The sequence below is a fragment of the Perognathus longimembris genome, chromosome 12 (assembly GCF_023159225.1).
Source record: "Perognathus longimembris pacificus isolate PPM17 chromosome 12, ASM2315922v1, whole genome shotgun sequence".
Taxonomy (NCBI): Eukaryota; Metazoa; Chordata; class Mammalia; order Rodentia; family Heteromyidae; genus Perognathus; species Perognathus longimembris.
In genome coordinates this window covers 16,989,595-17,013,379 of record NC_063172.1, presented here as the reverse complement: position 1 = coordinate 17,013,379, position 23,785 = coordinate 16,989,595, and the positions used below count along the sequence as shown (strand labels likewise).

Here is a 23,785-nt window from a genome sequence, read left to right as displayed (position 1 = left end):
AATAATTCTACTTTGTACAACATTCATTCTAGTTATTTATTCTACTTGTAATTTTTAGGCACACTATTCATTTCCCTTTGCAGAATTCACTTAAATCCTTCACCTCCCTCCTTTTCCCCAAATTCTTTTCATTCCATAAGTCCATGCTTATTTCCAGGTATATCATGTGGAACAGATAATCTCTCTTTGATGGTTGAGCATCCGAATATGGACCCCAGTTCACATAAACAAGATGTGTGTAGACCACATAGAGACTGAAGTGAAAACACACAGAAGGCGTGTTCAGTGTTCATTGTGGCTCAGGTTTTGACCTGTTTCTTTAATTCAGAAGGTACATTTATTTTCTTGTCATAGTTAAGTAACCAAAGGGAACTTTGGTTATTGGCTAGCTGATGATTTTCAGTAGTCTGACCTCAAAATGTAGTGACTTTCTAAATTGCTCAACATATCGTACCTAGAGGACAAGAACTGTGGTACAGGAGGAATAATAATTGCCAAGCTAGTTCATTAGTTTTGTTGGATTTGGGACCTAGCAGATCATTAAATTCTACGGTTAGAGCCAAATATTCTCCCATCCCAAATCATTTGTCAGTTGAATGTGATTAGTCCACTTCTGGGCTTTCTCTCTGTGACTTTCACACTCTTGTAATTGTACCATCCACTCATTAAGATATGATTTGACAAATAATTAACTTGATAACAAAATTTTATGTTTCAAGCAATTTTTTAATGTAAAACCCTGGTTCAGCAATGGAGTGGGTATTTAACATGTATGAATTTACGTTCAGTCCCCAGGCCCAAACACACACACACACATACACACACACACACATACACACGCACACATATATGCACACACATATCTTGATTTAAGTCTTAAGAGTGGGAAGACTTAAATCACCATCTTCCAGGAACCCCTTTAATGCAATGTAATTTTAAATAAAAACTGTTTTAGAGAGAGTTTAATTATTTGCTAGGTTATTAACATATTCATTCTATGATGACTTGACAAGTAATAAACTAAGCTATATTTGTATTTTTATATTTATATTTTATCCTGTTATTTTCCTAATGAGAGAGAAGGAAGCAAACAGGAAAGAAACTTAGAACACAAATATCTTAGTTTCTTGATTTGTGAATTTAATCTCTCACTCAGATCAAAATTGATCATTATGCTGGTCCTTGGCATGAACTCAGGCTCTGGTTGCTATCTAAGCCTTTTGGCTCAAGGTGGGTTTCCTACCACTTGAGATATACCTCGGCTTCTGGCTTTTGGGTGACGAATTGGAGATAAGAGTTGCATGGACTTTCCTGGCAGGGCTGGTTTTGAATCCCAATTCTAAGATCTCATTCCCCTGAGTGGCACTCCATACAATTGTTAAATATGGCTACATAGAGGTTTCTAATTTGGTAAAGACTTAGGAGCCAAACAAATATTAATGTTTACTCTGTGGTAACAAAGATTTACAATGAGGCAGCCAGGTTTAATTATGAGAAAAATCATCATAGTTCGGAGGAGTTTCTATATGCAAGCAATTCTACTTTGTACATTTATTCTGTTTTGTTTTTTTTAATTGTTACATGTACTCTGCAGATCTACTGTCAATTTCCCTGCATAGTTCTCCATTTAAATCCTTCGCTGCCCTCCCCTTTTCCCCTAAATTCATGTTCTCTCAGAATGTGGTCAATGGAATATGCTTCGATATCAAGACACAGAATAAACTGGCACTAGATGACACTGTAAATCCAACCTACAAACAAATGGCATGAAACTCAGATGACACAAAGCGAGTCATCACTCACTTTGGGTGTAGGTGTTATGTGTCACACTGTCACAGACTATCTTTTTGGTTTGGTATGCTAACAAGATAATCAGTTACAATATTCTTATGAAATATTAGTAAGAATTTTATACTCCTTTCATATGGATCTTGACAAAATGGTATCAGTCCAGGTATGAAAGCAATAACAAATGCTGAACTTCACTTTGGCCAGGCAATTTGCCACTTTTATGGCTTACTTTCATTTGTAATAAAACATAGTACCACATTAATTATAATAACCTCTCAGGAATTAAGACTAGCTGCCTACATTTTTACACTTGCCTTCAAGAGAAATGTTCATCCCTACATTCAATTTTGATATATTTTCCTATTTTTACACAGCTATGATACAATAGATCTTATCTCTTATAGGTATTTCCCCAGTAGTCATGATTTACTTATCTAAATGACCAACAATCTTTTCCATACAAAGAAATGAACATATTTTTTTAACACATTTTTCCCCTACATTTAAGGCTGATTCTTTAGGGCTTTGACAAATGGTGTGAACACTGTTGAAGATAGTCACATGTATAGTCAAGCACCTTTTTTTTTTTTAAGGTTTGAATTATTTTATTTTAATTTTTAATTTAATTTTAATGTCAAGGTGATGTACAGAGGGGTTATAGTTACATATATAAGGTAGTGGGTACACCCTTCCCTTCCTTAATTCAGCTAAATGTATATGAATGTATATGCAATACTCAGGGTACCAAAATCAAATACAGTGACAACCATAAACCATAGGAAAGAAAAATGAAAGGAAAAAGAAATAATTTCACATAGTACATTAAAAATAACAATGAAAATCCTCTTGTTTACATATCTTGGAGTTTATTTTGCTTAGCTTCTTCTTATATGATCATATGTACATAGATAGCTATTGAGCTATTGTGACTATCTGCGAGGACTATCCTAACATATACCATTTATTACCAATGAGGGAAACCATAGAATCTATGTTTCTTTGGGTCTGGCTCACTTCCCTTAACACGATTTTTTCCAAGTCTTTCCATTTCCTTATGAATGGGGCAATGTCTTTCTTTCTAATGGAAGCACAGAATTCCACTGTGTGTATGTATATATACACACATATATGTATACATGTACATATGTGTATGTATGTATGTATATATGTATATATATACATACATATATATGTCCACATTTTCTTGATCCATTCATCTACTGAGGGGCATCTGTGTTGGTTCCATGGTAAATAATGCTACAATAAACATGGTTGTGCTGGTGGCTTTAGTACGGCCTTGTTTGTGATCCTTTGGGTAAATGCCCAGAAGTGGCGTTGCTGGATCATGGGGGAGCTCTATGTTTAATCTCTTGAGGAACCTGCATACTGCTTTCCAGAGTGGTTAAACAAGTTTACACTCCCATCAACAGTGTAGTAGCGTTTTCTTTTGCCCCATTCCTGCCAGCATCTGTTGTTTCTTGATAGTTTCTTGGTAGTTTCTTGATAATGGCCGTTCTAACTGGGTGAGGTGGAATCTCAATGTTGTTTTGATTTGATTTGCATTTCTTTTATGGCCAGAGATGTTGAACATTTCTTCCTGTGTCTATTGGCCATTCTTATTTCCAATTCAGAGAAGTCTCTCTTTAAGTTTTTAGCCCGCTCATTAATGGGGCAGTTGTTACTTTGAGGATTTGTTTTGGAGGGACTTAATTTTTTGAGTTCTAAGTATATTTTAAATATGAGGCCCTTGTCTGTTGTAGTCAAGCACCTTTCTAAATGGCTTATATCAACTTGCTTTGCCAAAAGACTGAAAGGATATGGATCTCAATTTACCCTATTGAAACATCATCATTTCTGTCGCCTTATAATTGCTGCTATATTGGGCAGCACTTAGAAGCCTCTCAAGGCACTTATTGCTTGTGGGTCAAATTTCTTTGGCTCTACAGAAAATCAATACATACATATATGCAAATACATGTGCACATATGATACAATATTTTTCTTAAGGCCCCAAATAGCACCTTTGATGAAGATACCACCTATTAATGTGAATTTAAAGTAAAGAATGACAGGTGCCTCATTATCTCTTTTTATGTGGCCTATTCTTCATCAAAACAGAAGGAAATGGCTGTAGGTTAATGTAGTACTGGCTCAGTCTTTCCACTAAATGGATATTGGCTAACATAAACAGTGCCACCATAGGCCACCTTGCTCAAAGCCAAAACAATCTTGTATTTCCATTATCTCATTGATTTAAAAATAACATGACACAATAGCATAAAAATGCAATAGTTTGAAATATATAGTCAGTTAACTGAGGAGGAAAATGGAGAAAACGTCATACAACTCCTCTTAGAAATGTACTTTTCCAGATACTACTAGCTATTTTCTTGTATTACTGTAATTTTTATTACCATTCGTCAATAGCACAAAGGGGTTTCATTGTGTCCATTCCATAGATGCATGCAGAGCACTCTGAACAAATTCATCCCCTCCCCTATATTCCTTTAACCCTTCTCCTCTCTCTCCTGACCCCCTTTTCAAACAGTGTACTGTGTGTTTCTCCTATATTATTACATTTTTAATATACTTTTCTTTTGCTCATCTTTGTTCTGAGTTCCTATGGTTCAGTCCTTAGTGCCAGGACTCTTTGATGATTTCTAATGGGTAAGAAAAATATCTGAGTCCAAAGAGTTTGGCTCTGATTCAATGAAGCGGTAGCATTAGGAAATTACACTCAGATTTGAAAAAACAAACAGTATCCTCAGCATGATAGGGTCCCACACAATGAAAAGTACTGACGACTGAATCAGATGAGAGAAGCTGTTTCCAACTGTTTGTAAGCACTGCATAGAACTCTAGGGCTTATATTCTCCAAAGACTCAGCAGTGCAATCTCATCCCCATTGGCTGGTGTGTGTGTATGTAAACATATATGTATATATATATGCACACATGTGTGTACACATACATATATATTATATACATGTATAGCAAAGATAGGAAAGAAGGAAGGAAGGAAGGAAGGAAGGAAGGAAGGAAGGAAGGAAGGAAGGAAGGAAGGAAGGAAGGAAGGAAAAGGAAGGAAGGAAGGAAGGAAGGAAGGAAGGAAGGAAGGAAGGGCCTAGAGTTCTAGAATCTGAGTATGGATCATCTTGAGTAAAGAATCCTCAAGCTGGAGTCTGGTGGCTCACGCCTATAATCCTAGCAACTCAGGAGACTGAGATCTGGGGATCATGGTTCTGGGAAGGAAAGTCTGTGAGACTCTTTTCTCCAGTTAGCCACCAGAAAATTGGAAGTGGATCTGTGGCTCAAGTGGTAGGGCACTAGCCTTGAGCATAAAGAGCTCAGGGACAGTGACCAGGCCTTGAGTTCAAGGCCAACCACCACCACCACCACCACCACCACCACCAAAAAGTAAACAAAAAACCCTTCAAGTTTATATTATCTGAAGTTAACTTTGTATTATTCTCAGACTTCAGGAGTCCTACTGCCCTTCAGATGATTTACACTAAGTCGTAGGCCAAGTGGGCATTTCTGATACCTGATGGTTAAATTATGCTTTCAGATTCACTAGCCTTATTTGTGTATGAGGCTGGAATTTCCTGTGCTTTTCTCCTTATGTTGCATTGTAGAGTAATATGAGCTCTGAATTAAGATAGGAAAGTAAGTGTCATCTCTCCTGCAATCTGATTGAGAGGTCAAATTGTTACACTCCAATCTTGGAACAATATAAAAAGATTTGACAGCTACTATAAATTTGAATGAAGTATATGGTTTTCAGTGTTTAAAAAAACCCCAAAAGCCCACCGTGTTGTTGAAGAATTGCATAGCTTAAATCCAAAGGGATGAAGGCTTTCCAGGCTCAGAGATGAAAATAGCTTGACTAAAGCTTTTGGATGAATATAACACATCCAACTATTGAACATTTCTAGCTTAACAGGCTAAAAAATGGATCTACATAGTCAAATAAACTAATACATATATTTAATAGACACTATCTTCTATCTGGCAAATTAGCAAAGTTGTGCATGTATATGTTTTAATTATGGTTTCCTAAGACTAACATAGGGAGTGTTTCCCAGGCTGCCTGGGAGAATCTAGGTATGACCGTTGTGAAAAGTGAGTTGGTAAAACATATTATGGGCCCCAGGAATGCCTATAAAGCCTTTGGGTCAGTAATCTCACTTTAGGACTTCTGTCTTAATGAAAGAGGCAGAGAGTCATTTGCTAGTGGCTCATACCTATTATAGTCCTAGCTACTCAGGAGGCTAAAAAGATCATGGTTCAAAGCCAGCCTGGGAAAGAAATGTCAGTGAGCCTCCTATCTCCAATTAACCAGCAAAAAGCTAGGAGTAGAGAAATAGCTCAAGTGGTAGAGTGCTAGCCTTGAGAGGGAAAAATGACAGGACCTGCAATCAAGCATCAGTGCTGGCAAAACAAAAAAACAAAAACTTAAGCAGGAAGTAGACTAAGATACATACAGGAAGTCATTACACACATAAGCACCTGCTTGCACTGTATAGTTATCCATGAAAAAAAATCAACAATTAGAAACAACATAGACCATGGACAATAAACAATAGCAGAGATTTACAGAGGTTCATCATAGGATGGTATTTTAAAGTGAAAGACATTAAAATAAGATCTCAATACATTAGAAATGGACATGAATCTGATTGAATTAAAAAGGCCTGAAGGCTGGGAATGTGGCCTAGTGGTAAAGTGCTCGCATGAAGCCCTGGGTTCGATTCCTCGGCACCACTGTATAGAAAAGGCCAGAAGTGGCGCTGTGGCTCAAGTGGTAGAGTGCTAGCCTTGAGCAAAAAGAAGCCAGGGACAGTTCAGGCCCTGAGTTCAAGCCCCAGGACTGACAAAAAAAAAAAAAAAGTTTGTTTGTGGGCTGGGAGTATGGCCTAGTGGCAAGAATGCTTACCTCCTACACATGAAGCTCTCAGTTTGATTCCCCAGCACCACATATATGGAAAACGGCCAGAGGGGGCGCTGTGGCTCAAGTAGCAGAGTGCTAGCCTTGAGCAACAAGAGGCCAGGGACAGTGCTCAGGCCCTGAGTCCAAGGCCCAGGACTGGCCAAAAAAAAAAAAAAAAGGCCAGAAGCTCAACCAGTGATACATGGAAGAGGCATATAAATCATTGAGTAAAAAAATTTACCAAATGCATTGGGATAGACAACAATCTATTTCAAAATAAAAGAAGATAAAAGATAAAATATTCAAAAAAGGAAAAAACATATATGTAAACTGTACTAAACAGTATCCCAACGTAAAAAGTTAACTATGAATGGACTAGAAAAATGTGCTGACTGCAAGTTTAACGTTGTTGGTAGTCTCTTTCCTTTTATGGCTAATATATATATATATATGTATATATATATATATACATATATATATATATAAAATCCGTACTAAAAAAAGCAAGAAAAATGTTTCTTTGTGTCTTGTATATACCTATGTAAATAAAGTTATAGGTCAAAATATCTTTCTCAATGTAGCAAATGAAGAAGCTACAGATGAAACGATAATTTAAATAAAACAGAAATATATACAATAAACCAAGGGGAAATATTTGTAACCAGAGAGTTAAAGGATCAATATTTTTAATATTGGCACTGGTGGCTCACACCTATAATCCTAGCTACTCAGGAGGCTGAGGATTGCAGTTCTTAGTCTGAAAAGTATGAGACTCTTATTTCCAACTAATCACCAGAAAACGAACTGGCTCTGTGGCTCAACATGACAAAGCACTAACTTTGAGCTGAAGAGCTCATGGACAGTGCCCAGGCCCAGAGTTCAAGCCCCATGACCAACGAAAAAAAAAAAAGTTAATGTACACAACTTAACACTTTCTGTGCCAGACAGGTGCAATTCTAACTTTCTTTATACATCTCCTTGCAACAAGGATGCTGTTGGCTGGGCTGCACAGGTCCTGAAAATTAATTTTGTTGTGCCTTAAAGCTATTGGCTTATCTAATAATCTATTCATAATTTTTGATTGGTACAGGATTTTTTCCTTTGTCATTATCTTTTGTGGAATGAGCTGCAGAAATATGTCTTCAAAGGATATCATTGAATGTAAATGGCAGGAAGAGAGTCAATACCCACATTTCCTTTAAATGATGTAGACAAAGTCAACCTCTGTACAGGGGCATAATATCTCCCTATGTCAGTTTTCTCTTGGGAGTCTAGCAGGAATCAGGAAATCTGACTGAGCATGGCAAAGGGGCTAGCTGACATACCCAAGAACAGAAAATTTGGTTTTACCTTAACTGACTAGACACGCATCACCAGTAACAAAACAGAGGACAAGTGAAGTAAATGAAGGACTGTATTACTCATGATTATGAGCCAAGCAGTCTCACTTACCTCTAGTGTAGTTAATACAATCTTCTCAACTGAAGAAAAATAAGCCTCCCACAAGAATTGTGTCTGCTGTCTAAGTGCTAGGATTTTATCCTGATGAATAGACCTGATTGTAGAAGGAATCTGTAACATAAGGTGAACACACAGTAATTGTAACTGTGGAACAAAGGGTTATGTTTGGTCAAAACAACCCACTGGGTTACATTTTCGTTTTTCATAACAGTCAGCTTCTAGCATATAGATAGACTAAAAATCACCAAGCACTAAGTAGAAATGCCCCTAAGAAATGTCAGTATAAACAGCTCAACCAGTGAATCTGCCCCAAAGCTTTTAATGCGTGAAACTTATGCATTAGCTTCCTTCAGTTCTAAAACTTCATAGCAGCCATGTTGATGGCTTAGGGTGTTTCTCAAGTCACAGTTGTTGTTGTTTCTTCTCAGAGCCTCAGAATCCTCAGCCCTGCACACAAACAGTCCAATTTTACAGCCGAATAGCTACTACCTTTGGGGAAAGGCCAAAGGACTTGATTCTCCAAGCAGTTCTAAGATCTGCTACCCCAAGAACAATAAATGTCCATGAAAGGACTTTTATTCAGTGAATATTGATTGATGAGCCTCCCTATCCAACTCAAGGCTAGGGTTGTTTCTATGTATACATCCCTCCTTCTTTGAGTATTTGTATTGTCTAGATTGCTCTCTCTGGCTCCAGCCATTAGCCCTGTCTAACTGGACTTCTCAAACATGGCATATTTTCAGTCATACTCTGCTTTATATATTCCTATATATTCTTACATTCTGTGACACATTTTAAGGTTAGGAGAATAGACTTTCTTCATAGTAGTAGTTATCTTTAAAAAGCACCATCAGGATACCATTACTTTGTATTTGTTTAACTTTTTTTCCTTTTGGACATTGTAATGGTCTCTATCATGACATTTTCATATATGCAAATAATATACATTGATCATATTCACCAGTTCAGAGTCCCCTCTTATTTCCCCTCCCACTGGCTCCCTTCCTCTTCCTAATAGTCTCCATTCTACTTTCATGTCCCTTTTAAAATTTCTTTTTCATGTAAGAAAGAACATGCAGTATTTTCTCTCTGCGTCTGGCTTATTTTGCTTAACTTAATGATCTCTAATTCCATCTACTTTCCCACCAAGGCATAACTTTGTTCTTCCTTGTGGATGAATTAAATTCCAGTGTGTATGAAGAACATGTTCTGGACAATCAGTTTTCAGAGCAGTGTGGCTTAGTGGTTCAACACAGGGGCACTGTAGTCACACAGACCAAGATGGGATTCTTGACTCTACCATTGTCCTTGGATGAGTTTCTTTCTCAGACTCCAAAATTGTATGAATTACCATCAACAGGTTGTAATGATGATTATATAAGTATTTCACAACATGTGATGCCTAAACCATAGGAAACTTAATTGCTAAGACTTACTATATTACCATTATTGATCTTAGGGGAATAATAGTATTCAACATTGGACCAACTGATTCTGTCCAAAGCTTAGGCTAGTTGCTTAATGTCTGCATGTCAACTTGCTTGGGTCTGAGGTGGGAAAAGTACTTCCTGGGTTTCTGGTAAAGTTTTAAAGCTTGCTCCTGCGTTTCACAGTTTGAGATCTGTTTGGATAATGGAGTCTATGTTCTTGGAAGAGATTCTTTGTGATTAGCAACTGCCCTTTTGTGCTCACCTCTTTCTGCATGCTTGCCTCTCTAATGCATGACTAATCATACAGACACAGGAGTAGAGGCTGAAGGAGAAATGCTATTAGGTGCACTAATAGGAAAGCTACCTTTGACATTTGACTAAGACTATATACCTAAATTTCCACTAGAGAGGAAGGAGATGGTCACATATTGTTTGATTCAAGACTCCTTGTAGGAGGAAAAATGAAACTGTTTTACAATAAGAACAGAAGAAAATCATTACTTGCTTAGGTAATGTCTAAAACCACTTACTAAATCTGTGCCATAACTGTGGGCCTGGCTTTATAATCTGCCTCCTTCAAAAAGGAAAAAAAAAAAAAAAAGAAAAGAAAAAGAAAAAATGAGGCAGCAGGTTAAAGAAAAAAAAAAAAACCTTCCAGGAAGACATTAGCCTGAAATTAAGAGTTCAAGGTCAAGTGCAAATGAAATGTCCTTGAAGAAGGTAAAGTAACCATTTATATAATGGATCCTTGATAACTCAAAAGAAATTTATTTTTATTTACTCACTGAGAAAATTACCTAGACTGCCAAGGGAAAATTAGGAAAAAATGTATCCCCTCAATTTTCATAATTATGTCCTCTTTTAAATGTCAATGGCATTTTGTAAGAGTCAGATAGGCTGGCATCACTGTTTTCTCCTGGTCATGAGAAAGCAATCCATTAGGAAAAATGCCTCAAGTTATCATTGCTATGGTCTCTGGAGATCTGAGTCTGTTGTGGCATTAGGAGAAGAAAAATGAATCTCACCAATTCAGCCACCACTATTATCCCATCTTACATCTTGATCTTACTATCTCCATGTGCTGTGTTCTACTGGAGGCTGTGCATACTATACAAGAGTCTGACAGCATTCTGAAAGGTACTCTGGAAGACAATTTCAATGGATTGAAGAGACACAGCTCCAAGTTTTAATGGTGTTTGGCTATTGGTTATTAATCTGCCTGTCCAAAGAGACAGGTAAGGGAAAGTGATAAATTAATTCCAATTTAGCTAGGTTGTTTTGAAAGTTGAAGAACTCAATGAAGTCTTAATAAAAGGTCATGTATGGTAACAAAACTAATAGGATCTACCAAAAGAGATATAGGAAAACCAGGGTATGCTCTCTCTTGGGTGACAGGATGACAAGAATATATGCAAATAAAAACATGCAAGCTGTTCTAAAACAGGAAATGAAAAATTGTAACATAACAAAAACATTTCCCAGAGCACACATTCGGGCTTGGTGCCAACTCTTTAAAACCATTGTTAATGGCCATACTGTCGCTGCTCAATATGGAGGCAGCTGTGCAAAGACAGCCTGCAGACTGGAAGGAAAAATATCAGTAAGTTTAGCATGGAGAGAATCTTCAGAGTTGAGCTACAAAGTTGCTGTAATGAGTGAAATACCCATTGGCTTTGATAAATGGTAAACACTAGACATTTATCATTTAAGTTTTCTGGAATGTTTGCCATGTCCGAAACAAATTCCATGTGTACATTAATGGAGGGAATTATGGCAGGTATTTCTAATTTCCTTTACTTCCCAAATTTCCTTCAATGAACATGTACTATTTAAAAACTGGAGCCTGCCACCACCTATAGGCTCACACCTATAATCCTAGCTACTAAGGAAGCTGAGATCTGAGGATTGTGGTTCAAAGCCAGACCAGGCAGGAAAAGTCCATCATACTTTTGTCTCCAATAAACTACTCAAAAAAGCTAGAACTGGTGCTATGGCTCAAGTGGTAAAGCGTTCACCTTGCACAAAAGAAGCTCGATGACAGTGCCCAGGCCCAGAGTTCAAGCTCCAGGACCTACAAAAACAATAAAATAAAATAAAGGAAAAGAACCATATATACCACTTGGCCTTTACAAGTACACAGTGCAGGCATACATTTCTCTCTGTGTTAGAAGAGCCTTTTCTCAGTTTGTCTGCAATAAATTACTAAAGAAGTCATGGCCATAATATATAATATGTCCCTGTTCACAAAACTCTTTCTCAGGGAACACCTACAAAAGCATGTTCTGTTACACCTAAGGAAGATTTTTACCATTTCTGGATCAGATTTTCCTTCTGGGGTTTGTTTCTGAGGCCCAGTCCCTCCCAAGACCACAGACTAGTAGCTAAGACAAAAGCAATGATTCAGGAGCTGTGGCCAGTTGGGACAGCTTAGTCCACTGTCTTCTCGGTTACAGATATTTCTCTGGAGAAGACTGCACTCCTTCACCACCCCACTAGCAGAGTGGCACAGTACAGACTGAATAACAGAATCTGAAACTCATTTTCCTGGATATCAAAAATAATTTTTTAGGGGCTGGGAATATGGCCTAGTGGCAAGAGCGCTTGCCTCCTACACATGAAGCTCTCGGTTCGATTCCCTAGCACCACATATATGCAAAACGGCCAGAAGGGGCGCTGTGGCTCAGGTGGCAGAGTGCTAGCCTTGAGCAGGAAGAAGCCAGGGATGGTGCTCAGGCCCTGAGTCCAAGGCCCAGGACTGGCCAAAAATAAATAAATAAATAAAAATAAATAATAATAATAATAATTTTTTAAAATGCAAGGATATTAAGAGAGAATCTATATATATTTGTGGTGGTTTCAAGATAAAAGTGTACACTGCTGTCCTAAGAAGGAAATTTAATTATCCTATCATTTTTGGAGAAAAGAATGTGGCAATTTCTGGTGAACCTCACACATTATTGCACCAGAAGCTCTAGAAATCCTCACTGACTTTTCTTGTCCTTGGATGCCTCTGTGCATATTGTATCTACCTCTGACTTGAGCAGTTTAATCTTTTATTAGGGATCTTTTTTTTTTTTCCCCTTCCTAAAGAGAACAATTTCAAGATCGGTCAAGAAATGATAACACTAAGCAGAAGAACCAACCCTAAAGAAGTTGCTTTCTGAAAACTAATCTGAAGTGAATCTAAAAACAGGAAGGAATCTAAAGTGGCCAAGTGTACCATTTATAAAAACTCTGGTGTTGAGGGGGATGGAAATCTATGTCTTCTTACCATCAGAGTTCATGTTCTTCTGGATTTGTTTGTCTTTGTTTTGATTCTAGGGCTTGAATTCAGGGTCTAGACACTGCCCCTTACCTTTATTTGCTCAAGGCTGGAGCTCTTTTACACAAGCCACAGCTCCGTTTCCAGCTTTTTGCTGGTTAAACCTCGATTCTCAGATCTCAGAATCCTGATGAGTTAGGATTACAAGCGTGAGCTACTGGTGCTTCACCAAGCACATGTTCTTTACCTGCAGCTTTGCCTATTCAGAAGATATGCTGTGGGCCTGGGTAGATTTTGTGTTGGAAAGTGAACGATATTATATTTAATGACTTCCTGTTCACCATGACACAGGCGATTTTCTCCCCATATAATTTCTTTTATGGCGCTGACCTTTTGGATTCATCTTCTTTGAAAGTTTGGATGGGGGCAGTAATAATCTGCTATTCCCTGGAAGGCCGCTGTCCCTTCCTTACCTGTAATAACAATCTCTCATCGCCAATGACGGCAGCTTGGTTCCAATTAATCACTTCAGAGAATGGCAACTCCCATCCATTGCTGAGCATCACAGGGACGCAGGCAGCCTGGGCAAAGAAGAGACCTCATAAGTGTGAGGAGACAGCAGAAACAAGACCAATCAGGAGTAAAAGTCAGTACAAATTCAATTACAGGCTACATGGGTCCCAGACTGCTCAGGCCAGAAAGCAAGTCAACTTAGGAATTATCAAGACACAGGAGATTGCATGTAGCTAGATGATCTTTTAAGATGTACAAGTCTGGCTTTAGAATGTTCACGCCCATTTCTCTTTTAGTACATAGTTTGGCTGACTTTCCTTCCATGGAAACAACTGGCCTGGTTGCAGAAGTTTTATTGATACAACAAAAGCTTTCATCAGCAAGATCCAAAGATAAAAATCCAGCCCTGAATATAAATGGTTTTGTTAAGATAAAGTGCCACAAGTCCACCGGCAAAGCAGACCACAATGTCATGAGAGAGAAAGAGCAGAATGGGGCCCAGACCTCCCATGCAACACTTTGTGGACTCCACTATTACAGGATGTGCCTCTTTCCCTTGCTCTGAACATTTCTAACCCAGAACCTCACTCCCTTCTGTGTGGACTGATGCATACCAATTTACCATCTGCACAGGCATCGAACAGACAATACACATAAATACTAATGCTAATGACAACACGATGGTTCCAAGTAACTCATCAGCAACATGAGAGAACAATTTGCTCCATGCAACACCCTCCAAAACTGCAAGAACCCAAGTGATGGCATGCTTCACAGAACACACCGAGTGTTCTGGAAAAGACTTTTAGGAGAAGGAAACTCTTCTGTGGGAGGATATGGCAGGCAGATCTGCAGGCAGGCTTGCAAAGGCAGGAAATGATGAAACACCGTCAAAAATGTGTGGACTTGGATGAGGTGTGGAACAGGAAGGAGGAAAGAAAAGAGAGCAGGGAGGCAGGAGGGGAGCTGCAGAGCTTGCTTTCTTCCATGCAATGGGAGAAGCCTGGATGCTAATTCCTGGCAATGTGAGCAACCATCTCAGCAGGAGAAGGCTGTTCTGCAGTGACACTGAGAAGCAGGTAGACTCCCACACAAGCTTCCAGAGGTGGGACAGGATTTCAGAATGATGGAATCTTGGAATAATGTCACCCTAGGGGGAAGTATTCTAGAATTTAGAGGAAAACATGGCAGAAGACCAAGATAAGAATGAGACCTATAATGTTACTTTTGGGGACTACCAGCAATATTCTATTTTCACTGATCTTGAAATCAGCTTATAAGGAAAGAGCAGGGTGTGAGGAGCCCAGCAGGCCAGCTATGCAATCAGATCAGCCTTCTAGTCACAATCATGTCCCCAGTGAATGTTCCTTCCTCACGACACAAGTAATCTTACTATGTGCAAAGGCAGTGGATCAATCCTCTAGCCTCCTCCTTCGCAAAAGTGTTTCCAATTTTCTGGTGGGTAAAAAAAAAAACCCTCAAATTCTCAAGGGAAACCTTATCTAGCATTGATTTATCTCTGGAGAAGTGATAAGGTCAAACCTATGGAGTGTGACTTCAGTCCCTAGCTCTAATGTGGGAAGTTTAGGGGGGCCTCTTACCTGCAAAGCCTCCAGGAATCTGAAGGACCCAAGCCTGCGACCACGAGGAACCAGACAGAAAGTGGCATTGTGCAGCATTTCCCGATAATCATACCTAGAAAGAGAGGAGGGGCGATCAGTAAACAAACATCTGGTAGGAAAGGGGAGACGGTGATCAGGATACAGGGACAGACTTACCCAGAGCAACCCCTGAGAGCCCTGGGGATGACTGGCTCTCACTTTACCTGCTTTTTGTTTTGGTTTGGTTTTTTGGTGTGCATGAGGGTGATTGCATGAAGAACATACATGTGAATAGTCAGGTAGGACAAATCATTTAGAGTTTGTTTCATAAACCCCATATTAAAAGACAAGTCTGTGTTGGCATTGGAGAGGAGTAGTGAGGTCAAGAGAAGGAGGACACACAAATGAAGAGAAAAAGAGTGGGTAATTGCACTGATAATATTCAACGTATACATATGAAAATGGAACAAAGTAAATTGAGGGGATGGATGGGCTTGGGAGATATGGGGAGAATGATGAAAGGTTCATTAAGGTGCGGTGCACTTACAAACTGACATAGTTGAATTGAAACCTCTTTGTACAACTACCTCACGATAACTTTAAAGAAAAAACAATTTTGCAAACAAAAAGCAAACAAACAAAAGACAAGTCTGATGGTCCTGGTAACAACTGTCCTTGCCTAGATTCTGCTTCCAAAATCAGAGGGTTTTTTTTTGTATGTGTCTTGATGAATTAGGTGACCCCAGCGGCCTAAATTTCATCAGCTTCTCTTTCTTCTCTGGTACCATCCATTTAAGTAAAACTAAACTGTTCCTGTTCTCTACCACCCAAACCATCCAAAACTACTGGGGAAAATCTCCATCACAAGCACAAAATATCTGTTTTCTCCTTTGTGCGGAAGAACATTTCATCAAAAACACTCAGCTATCCCCACACAAATACAGCTGTATGAGAATGGCCGACATGACTTAGAAGAAAACAAGATGGCAAGATTGAAGGGGGGTTAGCCTGAGGAAAAGGGAAAGAAGCATGGCAAGAGAGAAAGAGAGAGAGGAAAAAAAAAGATAATAAGGAGAAAGGGAAACTATAATACAGAGGGATAATCACTTCGTTTACTCAAATGCCACTGCATGCTATCACAGTGTTTTTGCACTTCAAAAAAATAGGTAATGGAACCTAAGTCTCATCTGTCTCTTTATGCCAGTGAAGCTTAAAAACAACAAAAAAGCATTTACTTTTTTTTTAAGACTGTCACTTTAAAAGTGATTGCCACAAACATATCCATCCATGAAGTTTTAACTTCATTAAGAGTTGAAGAAAACTTGGGCAACGAGAGATGGCGCATGTCCTAGGAAGGCTCTGATTCTAACAGCCAAGATAAAAATCACTCTCATTTTTTTACAGAGCTTCCAATGCTGAGCGGACAGGTGTGACTTTGACAGTAGCATATGTCACCAGCATTTTCTGACTCTAATAGTCTAATTTAATCATAGCCGGAAGGCACTAGGTTCTTCCTTCTCTCTCTTTTTGGATATTGATATATACGTTTATATTTTTAAAGTCCACATCTATTTTTATATTCTCATACAAACCAGGCAGATGGGAGTAAGCCAATTTTCAATTATAAACCCCGTCATTAAGAAGAGACATCAGGCAAAGGACCATTTGCTTAAACAAGCATGTACAACTAATTTGCACAAGAAAAGGTCACTGTGAATAGATTAAGATTATATCCATTGAGAGTAAAATTTATAAAAAAAAACTTGCTGCATTAATTAAACTGCAAAATAGACTTCAAAGTAGAAAAGATTTTTTTCCAGAAGGGTACAATTTAGCTAAATAAAAGAAAATATTAAATTATGATGGTAATGACTTTTCTCACCAAACAGAAAAATTGACAAGTATCTACGATTTCAAATGTTGACAATGTCTGAGTCTCTAATAATAGAAAAGAGAGAAACACACATCCATACATCCACAAATTTATGTGTAAAGTTTTCGCTGTTGTTTTTTTAACATAGAGAGGTTGAATATACTTGAGACTACAGTAAGGTTTAATAAATGCTCAGAATAGAAACCCCTGAGGGATGGTACAGAAGGCTCTATATCCTCATCATTAGGCTGCTAAAAATGTGAAATCCTATTAGTGTTCTGGATTGTAACAAGTTTCAAAGTTGCAAGTTGCAGAATGGTTGGAGGAAGAAGGGCAGAAAAGTTACAGGAGCTGTTCCGATGACACTTATGCTAAGGTGCTGGCTTTTAAATGGGAGCACATACAGTAGAATTTATTGCTGACGAAGCAAAGTGACATAACTGAAACTTATAGTCATTCTCATAGTGAAGTCAGCGAAAGCACCCCAGAACAAGATAGGAAGCTGCTTAGCTGTGCAACTATGAACAAAATTCAGGTACTTCCTGAGCCTCAGTTTTCTCATCTGCAAAAAATAATAAAAATAATTGGGCTAGATGACCAATGAGCCAATTTTGACCTTCCATTAGTCATTATGTTATCATTTTTAGGTAAGAAAGACAAATACCATTTGAGATTAGTTCACTGCTTAAAAGGTTTCCAAAACCATCATATTTATGCAGGTATGTATATAAGACATGTATCTAAAGGGTTCCCATTTAGATTTCTAAGTGCCAGTAACCCATCCACCCACCCTTGGATTCTATGGTCATTGAACCTATGAATTACGGGTACAATGATGGCATCTACATGTAACAGTCATGCTGTCAGCTAGGCTTTGTGTTTAGTACTGGGACACTCAACATGTTGAGATGCTCTTTTCAATATTTAAACGTGTTAGCTATTTAATTACTAAGAAATACCTCAGGTGGGGATGGGAGGAAAAACTGAAAGACAGCGAGCAAGGGGGTGACATTGTCCAAAAACAAATGTACTCTTTACCTGACTTTCTGCAACTGTAATCCCTCTGTGCATAACCTTTATAATAGCAATAATTTTGTTGTTCTTTTTTTTTAAAAAAAAATCCTCAGACATGGTCTCATTCCTAAAGATGTTGTGCAGAGGTCTTCTCTATCTGTTAAGATTAAGATGGAACTGACAGCTGATAAGATGAAAACTCTCTAGGTAATGACAGAAGAGTTTTCCTAAGTGATTACAAAGAAAAGTACAATAATATCTCTTAGGCATGTTTACACTTTAAGAACTAAACTCCTCTTGTAGCTAGACTTCCTGAAGAGCTTAAAAGAACCCCATGCATATTCTCCCCAGAAAGCAACAATTGAACTATTAAAATAAAGATTGTATTTAAAGTTTCTTGGAAAGATTTCCTAGAGCATAATGACAAAGAGAGAAATGTCCATTCAAAAAAAAAAATCTGGGGGCTGGGAATATGGCCTAGTGGCAAGAGTGCTTGCCTCCAACACATGAAGCTATTGGTTCGATTCCCCAGCACCACATATATGGAAAACGGCCAGAAGGGGCGCTGTGGCTCAGGTGGCAGAGTGCTAGCCTTTAGCGGGAAGAAGCCAGGGACAGTGCTCAGGCCCTGAGTCCAAGGCCCAGGACTGGCCAAAAAAAAAAAAAAAAAAAAATCTGTCTAGCTGAACACTGGTGGCTCATACCTGTAATCCTAACTACTCAGGAGGCTGAGATCCGAGGAGTGCAGTTCAAAGCCAGCCCTGGCAGGAAAGTCTGTGAAACTCTTATCTCTAGTAACCCACTAGAAACCCAGAAGTGGCACTGTGGCTCAAAGTGGTAGAATAGTTAGCCTTGAATGAAAAAGCTTAGGAAGAGAGCCTATGCCCTGAGTCCAAGGCCCATGACAGACAAAAAACTAATCTCTTTAATCTTGGCAAGGCTTGTTTGTGACATGCAATTCATGACCACCACAACTGTTATGAATTCCTCCTACACAGGTTCAACCCTGGCTTATGGCTCCAAAAGATAAGTGAAAACAATATGCACTGATCGTAATCTGATAAAGAACTTTTTATCTCGAACACATAAAGAACTCTTCTGACTCAACAATAAAAAAGATAACCCAGTTTAAAAATGGACTAAGAATTTGACATCTTTCCAAAGAAGGCATACAAAGTGCCAATAAACACACACACACACACACACACACACACACACACACACGACCATTGATAATTGAGAAAATGCAAATCAAACAACTCTTCACTCACCAAGATGGTTATAATATGAAAGGATAGATGAAAACGGGTGCTGACAATCATGTGGAAAAATTAAACCTCTTCTCATTTTACTGTTGGAAATTTAAAATGGTGCAGGCACTTTGGAAAAGTAGTTTGGCAGGTTCTTTTCAAACTAAAAATGGACTTACCCTACGACCCAGCAATCGCACTTATGGGTTTTTATCCCAGGGAAATGAAAACTTAAATATTAGCATAGAAATTTGTCCACAAATGTGCATAGCAGTTTTATCTGTAATAGCCCCAAATTAGAAGCTGCTCAAATGTCCTTCAATGCATGAACCATGCAAAGGATTGTGGCATAGAATACTTCTCAGCCAAACACAAAAGGAGTTAGCTATTGTACACACAACAATCCCAAGGATATTATGCCAAGTCAAAAAGCCAATCTCAACACTACATAACATTTATGAAATAACATAAACATAAAAATAAAGAACATATTAACAGCCACCATTGATAAGGTATAAGGGGAAAAGACAGACACATTTGCTAGGTTAAGTGGGAGAGAATAATCTTTTAAAGTAGACTAATTCTCCCCTATTCCTTAGGTTTAAAAATGCAAATCACATTATAATCACACATGATCTAGAAGTACAAGATAAACAAGCTATCCTATGCCAAGAAGTAAAGTAGATGAGAGAATGAATCTGAGAGAGCTTGGATTAATAAATAGTTTTGTTAGACTTTTCAGATGGCATTATGCTCCCCACTATGTAATGGCACAGAAGGTAGAAGAGTGTCCCTAACTGCCAAGAAAAGTGGAATAAAAATCACATGACCCTGACTTTAACTTGGAGACTAGTACCACTCAATGGCCACTATAATTTTCTCCCTAAAGTTGCACTGAATAATGGATGGGATATACCCCATTTAAAACAGGCTATGTAATAATGCATAATTAAAGTCCTTTGCTTCCATATGAAAAACATTTTTGCCAGTGGCCATTCAGTGCAACAAGGTCACAAAGTGTTCTACCAGCCACTACTGTATCACCTAGGAACATGGTGGGAAATGCACATTCTCAGCCCAGCCTAGCCCAAGCCTGCTGAGTCAGAAACTGGGGGGGACAGGGACCAGGTGTGTTTTAACAAGCCCTTCAGGTATGATGACACACCCTACCTTTTGAGAAGCATAGACATGATGCTTAAGAGGCTGGTAATTAAGAGCTTTAGTGATTCAACAGCTTTAAACACAGCCAAACCAGGGTTCCAACTCCAGCTTTGCCATTTATACACCGAGTGATCTTGGGGAAGTTACTTATTTTGTTTATCCTTAGTTTCCTAGTTGGCAAAAGGGGAAAACTACTTCTTTAGTAAGTGTAGATTTTAAGTAAGGCACAGGCACAACATTGTAAGCAATTCCATAACTGGTAGCTATGATCATCACAGCTGAAGGGAGGCAAAAGCATATAAAAGAAAACATAGGCAGTTTATAGTTAGGAAATCTGGGTGGAGAAATTGGGTTTGGGATCTACTACGTCTTGTATGACCCTTCACAAATCATGCAAATTCATTTAACTTCTCTGAATCCCAAAACTATGAAGATCAGACGAAACTACGTACATGCAGTATAATTGCTAAAGCACTATGTAGTTGCAAGTTACTAGGGTAAATTGTATCAGAGGAAAGAAATAAAAACATTAAAAGAAAGCAACTAACAACAATAAAAAAGAAATAAATAAAAACAGATTCCCAAAGACAGAGCCAAGAGACAAATGTGGACCAGATCCTTTAAAGTCAAATGAAAACAGAAGCTGTGAATTACAACAGAACAGAGGCTTCTAATTGAAAGGATCTTGCTTTATTATCAAAGGGGCATAGTCAAAGATGTCGCTGATACTCCATGCAGGTCCTCTTGTGGTTCCTACCGTCACTTTGTAGCATGCACATTTTCCAAACAAGTCTGCTTTCAGCTCACCAAAGAGGACAGGAAAAACGCAAGACTCTCATCTCTGCTCACACAATGCTAGTCTCCCTAAGATGTTATAGTTTGTCTTGAGTATTTATTTGTGAAATCATTTAACATCAACAGCTGATCTGTTCCCTCTAGACCCATCCTCACAAGTAATTAATCTTCTCTGCTTATGCTCAGGTTCAAATCATATCCTTCACAAAAAGAAGAAAGGGAAGAAAAAATAATTGTATAACTATTAGCATCCCAACAAAGTGTACTGGGATGGGGAAAATAAAATTAACATCCTTGGAGCAATGTCTTCTGCTCTTTAGTTGTTCTTTTATTGAACATGTGTCTACCACATGTCAGGCACTGTTTACAGAGCTTGTGGCCCAGTGAAAAGAAGGATATGTTATTCAATGATGCAAACTCAGTGAGGGATGTGCCAGGATGAAGACATGGGGTAGGCATCACACAAAGAAGAGAAGCAATGGCTATAGGTCATGAAAGTGCCTCCATGGAGAAAATGAGACTCTGATCTGTTACTAAGGAAGGAGTAGCCCCATAGAGGAGCTGATGGGCATTTCTGGGGGTACATCGAGTACAGAGTCACCAAGGGGAGAGGAACCCCTCAGTGTGGGTGGCTAAAGTGAGGGTGATGATGCTACTGGTATAGGTAGGGTTGCACTGGGATGGCCTTGGACGTGACCCACCTCTGGAGCTGACATGATCATGAGTCTTTGATGGGCTCAAGCAGAAAAGTGGTAGCATTGGGACATTATATCTACCAGCTTCCTAGGGAGGTAACTAAGTTCAGAAAGTTCTACCTCTGTCAACCTAGGTCACAACTAGGACCAGTAGCTCTAGGGCTTCAGTGTCAGGCTTCCTGATGCCAAAGCCATTTCCTTTCCATTGTAGCATGTTGCCTCTGGTCAGTCTACATAGTGTGTAGTGCCTGGAAATGAAATTTCTTATGAAGCCAAGTTCTAAGCATTTCACTTACTTGTAATCACTGGCCACCAGCAGCTGTCACTTAAAAGGACTCTGTCTTACCTGCTCCAAATTGCACCCCAGGCCATTAGCAGAGGTGTAGTCCAAGATGGCTCTCTGCCACTTACTAAGCATGTGGCTTTGGCCTTTTCTTCTGTCTTTCCAAATGTAACACTTAAAATTTCATTTTTTCTTGAGAAGACCATGAAATTCTTAGCATGGTGTAACACTGAATATGCAGGGATTTGAACTAAGAAACATGTGAGCAGGAGCTGAAAAATGGGTCTAGCTGGCTGTTGTGCTACCTACATGAGTGGTCTTGAAAACATGTAGCATGCATGAGGAAGTATGGACTCCTATAGTCTCTGACAATTCATTTTATATTCTCCCTGACATGTGTTCACAGTCTTCTTGCATGTGAATGAGCTACTATAGATGCTGGGTTCAGGTAAATGTAAGCACATGGAGCTGGGCCCTGGACATGGCTGGTCAGACTGGCTAAGCCTCAGGGACACATGGGCAGCCCCCTCCCAAAGGGGGTGGTTACTAATTGGAGGTAATGTACTTCCTCACATAGCAAATTCCTTGCCTTGAGCATCGTCAACTGTGGGATCCACAAGGTATCCAGAGTTAAGGAGTGTATTTCTTTGTGATGCTGCCAGTCTCAAGCTGTTCACTCAGAGAGCAATGCGCGCTACAATCAGGGACAGATATTTGTATTTATCATTTCTTCTACAGGAGATAGGATCCTTTCCATGTTCATTGAAAATCCATGTTAGCTGGGCATTGGCAGCTCACACCTGGAATCCTAGGTACTCAGAAGGCTGAGGTTTGAGGGTCACAGTTCAAAGCCAGCCTAGGCAGCAAAGTCTGTGAGACCCTTATCTCCAATTAACCACTAAAGGGCCATAAGTGGAAGAGTACTAGCCTTGAGAAAAAACAAGCTCAGAGAGCATCCAGGCACTGAGCCCCAGGAATGACATGCATACACACACACACACACACACACACACACACACACACACACACTAATTAATTAATTTCAATACAGAGAAGAGAAGAAGATAATATTCTGTGGCTGAGCTTGGGGTGTAAAGCCCCTGTGTGAGGCACTTACTGTCACATACATGTAAGCCTTAGAGCCAACCGTGAAATAGATATAGTTACACTGGACTTGCATAGGAAAAAGTCAGGAGGAACCAAACATTCAGTCAGTCCTAACGCATTATCCTATATCTTTGTTTACCCTATTCTAGACATCTATGGACAGTTCAAAACCATAAACTTACACTAGGCAATAATCACTATTTGAATATATGTAATGAACATAGTAGGTATTGGGCCTGTCTGTTCTTCCAAAGGCCATAGATATCTTGGTTTCTGTTCACTACAGAGGAACTCAATGATAGCCATCGATGATATCAAGTATAATAACCATCCCACTGATTAAACCTTTCCAGTGAGTGGGGCACACAATTGTACTTTCTGCTGCACTTTGTAACCACGAGACCATGCACTATTGGCCCCATTTCACAGATGATGAAGTAGAGTGTGGAGGTTTTATGGGGCTTGTACAAGGAGAGCATGGTCTGAGATGTGCTCCATTGCCTCTCAGAGCATTTCCTGGAAGGACAGACTAACTGCAGCCAGTAGAGGTGAAAGCGACCGATTTCTAAACCATTGTGCCCCATGACATTACCCTCAGGAAGGTTTGGGGAGGGTGTGAG

General features: G+C 39.1%; 1 protein-coding gene across 1 annotated transcript in view; it reads right to left on the bottom strand.

Moving 5' to 3' along the window:
• The window catches only part of Ext1 (exostosin glycosyltransferase 1), a 277,579-nt gene that overhangs the window by 27,109 nt on the left and 226,685 nt on the right, over window positions 1–23,785 (bottom strand). The window contains exons 2-4 of the mRNA XM_048359165.1: window positions 14,988–15,081; window positions 13,347–13,454; window positions 8,173–8,292 (exon numbers count right to left, since the gene is read on the bottom strand). Of these exons, the coding sequence (XP_048215122.1) occupies window positions 8,173–8,292; window positions 13,347–13,454; window positions 14,988–15,081 (322 nt within the window). The remainder of the gene's footprint in view (window positions 1–8,172; window positions 8,293–13,346; window positions 13,455–14,987; window positions 15,082–23,785) is intronic.